This window comes from Schistocerca americana, chromosome 5 (genome assembly GCF_021461395.2).
Source record: "Schistocerca americana isolate TAMUIC-IGC-003095 chromosome 5, iqSchAmer2.1, whole genome shotgun sequence".
Classification (NCBI taxonomy): Eukaryota; Metazoa; Arthropoda; class Insecta; order Orthoptera; family Acrididae; genus Schistocerca; species Schistocerca americana.
In genome coordinates, this window is record NC_060123.1 from 305,076,764 (window position 1) to 305,086,489 (window position 9,726).

At 44.6% G+C, this 9,726-nt stretch overlaps 1 protein-coding gene across 1 annotated transcript in view; it reads right to left on the reverse strand.

The window, feature by feature from the left end:
• LOC124616331 (fork head domain-containing protein FD5-like) overlaps positions 1 to 9,274 on the reverse strand; it is a 148,415-nt gene extending 139,141 nt beyond the window's left edge. Inside the window, exon 1 of the mRNA XM_047144637.1 lies at positions 8,884 to 9,274. Within this exon, the coding sequence (XP_047000593.1) occupies positions 8,884 to 9,222 (339 nt within the window). The 5' untranslated portion in view covers positions 9,223 to 9,274. The remainder of the gene's footprint in view (positions 1 to 8,883) is intronic.
• Between the last annotated feature and the right edge of the window lie 452 nt (positions 9,275 to 9,726).

Below are 9,726 nucleotides of genomic sequence, written 5' to 3' on the forward strand. Positions count from 1 at the left end.
GTGACGGGCCGTCTGCGCAGCGGTTATCCTATTCAGACGCGCACTGCTGACTACGATGAAAGCTGGCCGTCATCGCCAAGAGTCACACACCTGAACACTTGTCTTGTCTTCTGTCACGAAAGTCGCTTGTAGCTTGTCTCATCTGTCAACGCAACCTCCTTTCTAATTACGGCCTACGTTACGCAAAACAGGCAGACTGTGAGACAGAGTCAGATAATTTTACACATTATTAATAGTTTTTTAAAATTTATCGTATGAACTGATTACGGCGCTCCAAAAAAAGGATGTGTTTATAATAACAGCTTCTGTGAAAAATATGGGGTCCGATATAACCAATATTGGAAGCGCAAATAATTTTAACGAAGCAGGCTCATTATGTATAAGAGACTAGTGTGAAATAGAGGAACAAGTTATTTCACCACCTGTCCATTCTCCTACAACTTACAATTCGAAAGTACAGTTTCGCTGAAGTCTGAGGACTGCTGAACACACAGCAAAACAGGGTTGGACAGTGTTACTCCATCCATTCTACGGCCCTGACCTAGCACACTTTCACTTGTTAGGGCAGTTAAAGGATGCCATCCGTGGAAGACATGAGGACGTGATTCACACAGTGAAGCATTGGCTCCGTCCCCAGGACAAGGATTCGTACAGACAGGGCGAAGACGCCCTTGTTTCGCGCTGGAGGAAGCCATAGAACGAGCTGGAGATTGCGTGGAAGAATAGAGTGCGTAGATAAAACACTGTTCCTTCGTGTGTGTGTAATTCTCGTCAAGTACAATACAGAATTGTTGAAGAAAAGAAATTCGTGCTTTACTTTCTGGGCAACCCTCGTAATTGCCAAGGTAAATACGAGGGTTGCCCAGAAAGTAAGTTCCGATCGGTCACAAAATGGACACCACTGTGGAAACCTGATGAAGCTTTGCACAGATGTGTTGGGTAGTGTCTCTAGTATGACCGTCGATCGCATCAAGACGCTCTTTTCAGTTGTGAACGCACTGTGAGCGAGTAAAGGAGCATAGAACGACAATATCTCCCGCCAGGTAGGAGGGCCCGCTGAGAGATTTCGCCTTAATGAATGCAGCCAACCTAACACAACTGCCACGCATTTCCTTCTTCATGGCAATTCTCAGCCGCACTCTGCAGGGGCAGTGAAGAAGCTCATGCAGCACATGGGAAGTGTTTAGTCACCCACAACAAAGCCCTAATTGGCTCGTCCTGAGTATCCTTTCTGTTCACATGAAACGCTGGATACGAAGACAACACTTGGGCGCTGGCTACGCGCTATAGACCAGCGTAGAGAATTGTCGGAAAGCACAGGCGGCTGCCTTATATGACGATGGTGTTGATAATTTGGTATAACGCTCCGACAAATGTCTAAGTCGGAGTGCCGACTATGTAGAGAAGTATCTGTAAAGTGTAGCTAACTTTTTCAAATAAAATGTTTCTGATTTTCACCGTGGTTTCCGTTTAGCGACTGATCGGAACATACTTTCTGGACAACCCTCGTAAATTGTGAGGCAGTACTTCTTAGCAAGGAGTCCGAAGTTCGTACAAAAACAGCAAGTTTACGAAATTTTTACACAAGCTTTCCTCTGTCATTATCGCCTTAGAGCCGTATGGATTATGAGACATGCACCAAGCGTCTGTCAAATTAAATACGTGCTTACGGAACAGAGCCTGTGGTATGTCATTGGACTGACACTCAGTTTTTTCGTTACCGCAGTAAGGGGACCATATCCTCGTCACGAAAGACATCCTCACAACGTCACTTCCTCTGCACTTCACTGTTGGTACTACTCGTGATGGCATACTCCTTCAGGCATTCGCACAACCGAACCCATCCGTCGGATTGCTTAAGGGTATAGCGTGATTTATACGAAATTGCTCGAGTACTAGATCCGTGGTCGAGTAGCGCCCCTCTTTGCAACACCTCAAGCCCCATCATCATTGACTACAGAAAGGTGTTGTTTGTGAGGCAATGGTCAACCAATGTATTCCCACTCTTTTGAACTCTCTTTCTTTCTTTCTTTCGCTTACTCCATAGTCCCGCAGCGATCGCAGGGTCGGCGTGGTTACAACGGATGTGGCAATGTTAGTTATAGGGATGGCCGGATACCCTTCCTGCCGCCACCCTGTACCCCCCCCCCCCCCCCCAGGATGGAATCAGTGTACCCCAACTGTCTGCATCTAGTGTGAAGCGGGAAATAGTGCAGACGTGTTTCAAATGTCTGCGACGCGTGTAACTGAGGCGGAACGTGGGGTCCAGCCCTGTATTCACCTAGCAGGATGTGGAAAACCGCCTAAAAACCACATCTAGGCTGGCCGACACTCCGGCCCTCGTCGTTAATCCGCCGGGCGGATTCGAGCCGGGGCCGGCGCACCTACCTGAGTCCAGGAAGCAGCGCGTTAGCCTCCCGGCTACCCTGGCGGGTACTCTTTTCAACTCTCCACGCACAGTCATTGTGATATATGGACTCCTCGCAGCACTTCTGAACGCACAACTGATTCCTTCCGCAGATTTCAAGCGATGTTTTGCAGCCATCCTCCGCACTGCTCTGCCGTCCCTGTCCGTCAGTACATGAAGTTTTCCTGGTCTTAGTTTAGTTGTGGTTGTTCCTCTACGTCTCCACTTCACCATCACATCAGCAACAGTCCACTTGGGCAGCTTCTAGATGGGTTGAAATGTCTGCCCCAGTTCCGTTAGGATTGCTTGTGCGAATTCCAAACTTCAATGATATCTCGTGGCGAGTTGCGGCGTTATTATCCTTGAAGTTTCAAAAACAGCTGTGTAGGAAGTCAAAGCACAAGCATTGTTACTGTAACAATCCTGGCAGCGAATGTAACAATACGTGTCTGACAGTCGTCGGGAAATGGCAGTGAAGTAGTGAGACAACGTCAAGTTTTTCGAGCCCTCCAGCGTTTGTGGGGAGAATTTGTCGAATTCGACCCGGACACCGAAAGGGGGTTTCCTGGTCGCTCCTTCAGGACGACATCCCAGCCGACGAAGCGAAGATTTTGCACGGATTTTTGGTCAACAAATGGATCACAGTCCTGGATCACTCACCGTATTCTCCGGATTTGGGCCCAGTCGACTTTTGCTTGTTTCCCAAACTGAAGATGGCAATGAAAGGACACGGTTATGACGCCGTTAAGGACATACATGAAAACTGTACAGTAGTACTAAATGCAGCTCCAAAAAAGGAATACTGTGACTGTTTCAAAACACTTTTAAAATGATTTCAGTTATGTTTTGATTCAGGGGTAGACTATAATAAATACAGTCATTTTGTGAACATAATCCATGACTTATTTTTCATATCTATAGTCCTAACGGAACTGCGATACACTGTGTATGTTACTCAGGTACCGTGCAATGACTAAGTAACTCTGCTCTCCTTGCAAGGTGGGCATGTCATTTTGATTTTTGTAAATTATCGATAAGAACGTCAGACAGAGAGCAAGTTATGTCACTGTTAAAAAATCTTTAGCCTTGTTGTGGCCAAGTCTTTGCCTCGCGCTGTCTGATACGTCCTTACTTGAAGTGTGGTAGGTGATGGACGTACGCAGTAGTCCTATGTTGACTTGTGATTATATTCGGTATTGGAAGATCTCAATTGTTGATTTGCTGGCGATTCTGATGAGAACAATCCTATCACCGAACAGTTTACAGTAGCTCTCTCTCTGTCCTACTTTCCTATTCATAACGAATCCTATTCCCGTTATTCCATTTATTGCTGTTGTTGACAGCACGGATGAATATTATGTATATATCGAAATGCGAAAAGTATATATATATATATATATATATATATATATATATATATTGTTGTTGATATTACCCTATTACCTATATTACTGTTGTTGATATTACCCTATACCTAAAAGACAGCACGGATGAATACTATGTATATATTGAAATGCGAAAAGTATATATATATATATATATATATATATATATATATATATATATATATATATCGGGGCGGTTAGTAGACCCGCAACCGAGCGCCTCCCCAGGTGGCGGATAGTGGAATGCCTCCTAGATATAGGTGGTACCGAGGAAATGAAATACTCGGGGCGGACCAAAACTACTAGTAGCGTCTGTTCCCACAGTGGGCGGCTACAAAAGGCGTCTGCTCCACATGTCAGTGGCGGCCTCAACCAACCGCCTGATCTGGAAAGTCAGGTTGTAGTCGGCAGCATGCCATACATCCAACTATTAAACATCATGATGGTACAATGAGAAAAATCTCATTACCCCGGGCCCCAGTCAATAGACTGGGATCGTCGTGAGCATCGGATTCCGGGGGCTCACGGACATCATGAGAAGAATCGGAGCTTCTCAAACTCCCTCAAGACCAAACGCAAACACTACATCGACACACTCAACGTGAACACACTGATGAAGACAGAAAAGATGAAACAACTGACAGACACTCTCGAAAAATTTCAAATCAAAATATGTGCACTGCAAGAAACACGATTCACAGACGAAGACCATTTCAACACGGAGAATTTCAGAATATACAAAGGAAAACCATCGAGACAACTGAAAAACCTAAGGCTTTTTGACACAGGATTTGCAGTACACAGGTCCATCATGGACAGCATAATTGACTTTTCGTCACCAAACGAAAGAATCAGCACCATCACAGTGAAATCAGCCAATAAATCCTACACAATAATCAACGCACATGCACCGACTAATGACTACAACAGGAAAAACCCGGACGAAATGGATGACTTCTGGATGACAATGGAAGAAACTATCAGAAAAATTCCTGCACATAGAGTCAAAATAATACTGGGAGACTTCAACGCTAAACTCGGAGAAGAAAAGATATACAGACATATCACAGGAAAACAGACTCCACACAAGGACACCAACAAAAACGGAAAACATCTGATAGACTTTGCAAAAGCCACGACCTCACCATTCTGTCAACAAAATTCAAGAAACCAACACGAAAACTTACAACATGGAAATTCCCCAGCGGAAAGCAAGAACTACAAATCGACCACATAATAGTCCAGAAAGACTCACAAAAAGAAATTTTGAACATAGACACCCGTAAAGGCTACTTCGACTCAGACCACCACCTACTACAGATCAGGATTCGTCTTTTGCCCAAGAAAAAGCTCCAGAAGAACAAAATTGTTAGACCAGATCCAGAATACGTTACTTTAAACCAGACACAAATATTACACAAAATTGAAATGGAGAAAACGACAGACTGGACACAACTTTCACGAAGAATCCGAGAGGCCATGAAACTAGCAAAAGCACCACGCACACGGAAACACCGTTGGTGGAACCACACATGTGACCAAGCTGTTGACCAACGAATCAGTGCATGGAAAAAATTTAGTAGCCATAAATCCCAAGAGAATTGGATGAACTTCTTGAAAACACAGAAGCAATCAAGCAAAATCATTCGCAGTGAAAAACGACAGTATGACAAACGGCGACTGACAGAGATCGAATCGGACTTCATGAAGAACAATACAAGAAATTTCTACAGAACGTTCAGAGAAAATATGACTGGATATCAACCACCCAACTTGTGCTTCAGAAGACCGGATGGAACCCTAGAAACCAATACCAAAAACAATTGTGACATTCTGGCAAAGTAATTTGAAAAACTGCTCAACACGGACCCCCCTATGGAAGAAATGATGACAGAAACGAGCACATACAATCCAGATAGTGAACCTCCAACTCTAGAAGAAGTTAAAGAAATAATCAAGTCACTCAAGAATCGTAGAGCACCAGGAGAAGATGGCATCATCGCGGAAATCTGGAAGTTACAAGACCCAGAACTCACCAAAGACACCCACAGGATCTTGGAAGACATCTGGAAGGCCATGAAAATTCCTGACGACTGGAAAACTGTCCTGATACATCCACTACACAAAACAGGTGACAAGAATGACCCGAAAAACTACAGAGGAATATCCCTACTATCGGTCACATACAAGATCCTCTCTAAAGCTTTACTGAACAGACTAGAATGCCAGACCGACCACTTGATTGGGGAATACCAAGCAGGCTTCCGTAAAGGGCGGTCTTGTGCGGAACAAATTTGGAACCTGAAAATGATTTTACAACACAAACAGAACCTGATCATTACCTTTGTTGACTTCAAAAAGGTGTACGACTCTATCGACCGGAAAACTCTCTTCAAAACTCTAGCAGAATACAAAATAGACAACAGAGCACGGGCTATCATAGAGCAAACTTTAACCAACACGACCTCCAAAGTAAAGTTCTGTGGGGAACTATCAGAGCCCTTTGAAATTCGCACAGGTGTCCGACAAGGCGATGGCCTCTCACCTCTCCTTTTCAATCTGGTGTTAGATAAGGTCATAAAAGAATGGGAAACATCACAACAGGGGATAACCTTAGGAAACCTACAGATTAAATGCCTGGCTTTTGCAGACGATTTGGCGATTGTCACGAAAGGTATAAAGGAAACAAAGGACGCTATTGAAAAACTGCACGAAATCGCTTCCAAAACTGGACTACAGATCTCTTACGAAAAGACACAGTTTATGAGCACAAAGAAACTCTCATCTCTGAACACAAAGTATGTCACGATTTACAAAACGGCAAACTTCAAATATCTCGGTGAAACACTACAAATGAGTGGACATAACAGAGACTCAAACGAAGAAAGAAAGACTAAACTGGACAAGGCATACAAAGTAGTGTGGAATCATTACAACAAGAAGTCTGACTCACAAAAAGCCAAATTACGCCATTACGACACGGTGGTGCTCCCCGAGGCACTATATGCAGCAGAGACCACACTAATCCTAGGGCATACACGTATCAGACAATTAGAAAAAGTAGAACGGAAAATACTTAGGAAAATATTTGGCGCAACTAACAACAATGGAATATGGATCAAGAAACCTACAGAGGAACTGTACAAACATACGGAGACAATCACAGAAAAGATTAGAAAACGCAGACTACAATTCTATGGACACCTATACAGAATGCCATCACACAGGCTGACCAAACAGATCTTTGACTGGGTAACCACTAGAAACAACAAATGGGTGGCAGAGGTAGAAAACGACCTGAACCAACTCAACATAACAGCAGACACAATAAACGACAGAATAAAATTCGGAAACATCATTAAGAAAAGTAAACTACATGTGATACAATGTGACAAACGAACAGGCATAAAATGGACCGAAGAAAGCAAACAAGATCACAGCGAGAAGATGAAAGAAATATGGGCAACCAAAAAGGCACTCAAGATGAAGCCGAAGACACAAAGTCGACAAAAAGCATGGACAGAGGACCGGAAACAGAAACACAGCGAGCGAATGAGGGAAGTTTGGGCAGCAAGGAAGGCAGCAAAAGGAACTGGCCATGTAGTTTAGTCCAAATGCCCTCTTTAAGGGCAAAACACCAATAATATATATATATATATATATATATATATATATATATATATAGAGAGAGAGAGAGAGAGAGAGAGAGAGAGAGAGAGAGAAGAAGAAGAACACTGCAGCACTGCGCAACTAGTTTGTCGGAATGATTATTGTCAGCTAGTTAACTTTGCTAACGTGCTCAGAGCTGAGAGAAAGACGACCCCACTTCCCCGAGTCATCCATTAAAGCACCAACGGATTAACCTGTTTGATTTTTATAGAGATTCTCAGTTAATATTTTACCGTATTAAAATCGTTATTCTCTTTGTTAAGCAGAGTACTCTTTAGACCAATGTTATGTGTGAAGCTTTACCCTGTGTTCTTGAATACATTTTTTTAATTTTATTTATTTATTTATTTATATCACCAGTCTTCTAACGGGTTTGATGTGGCCTGCCACAAAATCATCCCTTGTGCCAACCTCTTCATCTAAGAGTAGCATTTGCAACCTACCGCCTCAGTTATTTGCTGGATGTATTCCACTCTCTGTCTTCAACTAAACTTTTTGCCCTCTACAGCTCCCTCCCTCTGGTACCATGGAAATCATTCCCCGATGACTTAACAGATGTCCTATCGTCATACATACTTAATTCTAAAATCTTTGTCTAGGAATCGTAATTCATGAAACAGCTTCTCTCCCCATGCCACAGTTTAAAGAAGGTTTATCATTACGCATTACCACACTGCACAAAGCGGTATGCAACAGTAGTAATATTGAAACTTCCTGGCAGATTAAAACTGTGTGCCCGACCGAGACTCGAACTCGGGACCTTTGCCTTTCGGGGGCAAGTGCTCTACTCCGCTGCAGAGTGAAAATCTCATTCTGGAAGTAGTAATATTGCTTGGAAATTTTATTTTAAAATAGAAATCTAGCTTAGCCACTGCCTCCTTGCTGTTTGCTGTTATGCTTTCGAGAAACCTGCAACAGTGTTGTCAAGACACGAGATAAATGGAAATTTTGATTAGGCCCAGATAATTATTTTACTCCTGTTGCGCATATAATATAAAGATAGGATGTATTCAGACCTGTTACTGTTGAGTTCAAATTAGGTTCTGTTTAGTCAAAGGTCAGCATACGAGTTTAAGCTGAATAAATTTGTGAGTACATTGTTGTGGTAATACGCAGACTTTAGAGTGAGAGGTTATTTTGGGCTAAATTTCATATTGAAACACATACTGCGGAACTTACATCCTGACTGACACATTGGGCAGTTACTGCTTCTCTACTGGCAACGCAGTACTTCTTGCCTCCTTCTATACTGGCGGTTCTGACTGTCGTTACGCGTGGTGGCCTGTTCCATAGTACATGGGGATTTCGGATAGTTTTGGTCTGGTTCTATGTAACTGGTCGCACTGGCATATTGCTTATGGAACAATGTGTAGACGCACGGCAGGTATGCGCGGAGGCCTCAGTGTTCGTAACTGTGTTTACCTTAGGGAGTTTGAACCTCTTCCGGCGGCGCAGGAAGGAGCCGTTCTCGAACATGTTGATGGCTGCCGGGTGCAGCGTCCAGTAGGCGCCCTTGCCCGGCCTGTCGGGCCGGCGCGGCACTTTGACGAAGCAGTCGTTGAAGGAGAGGTTGTGCCGCAGCGAGTTCTGCCAGCGCTGCGTGTTGCGCCGGTAGTACGGGAAGCGGTCGGTGATGAAGCGGTAGATGTCCGCCAGCGGCAGCATCTTCTCGGGCGAGCTCCAGATGGCCATCGCCGTCAGCGAGATGTACGAGTAGGGCGGCTTCTGGTCGCCGTACGAGTCGCGGCTGGGGCGCGGCATGTCGCCGCCGCTGCATGCTCCCGCGACGCAGACGTCGACGCCCTCACCGACGCCGACGCCGCCCCCGAACTCGCTCGCGCTGCGCGTGGGAGTTATTGTTGCCACCTGTGGCTGGCCGCGCGCGCCTCCACTGCGATTCCCCGCGATCTGAAAACCCACATCAACACATCAGCACTGCCGGGTTACGCGATTATAAGAAAGCTAATAAAAAAGGAAAACTTTTACCGAACGCGTCTCCATTCTGAGGCCGGGCGGAGGCCAGTACCTGCCTCCGAAGCCGAGGGAGCCAACGCACGTATGCGGCTATCGAGGCCGATATTTGAGGTTTTGGTGAATTTTGTTTCGTGAGCATCAGGCAGTGGTCAAACGCATAACCTTTAGATTTCCAGTGCTGGAGATATCCTCAGAGGAACGACTCAGAAAGCAATACAGTGACAAACAATCTCATCAAGCTGATATATTTGTATGTAACTACACAACGGTCGGTTCGTGACGTCAGCAGAC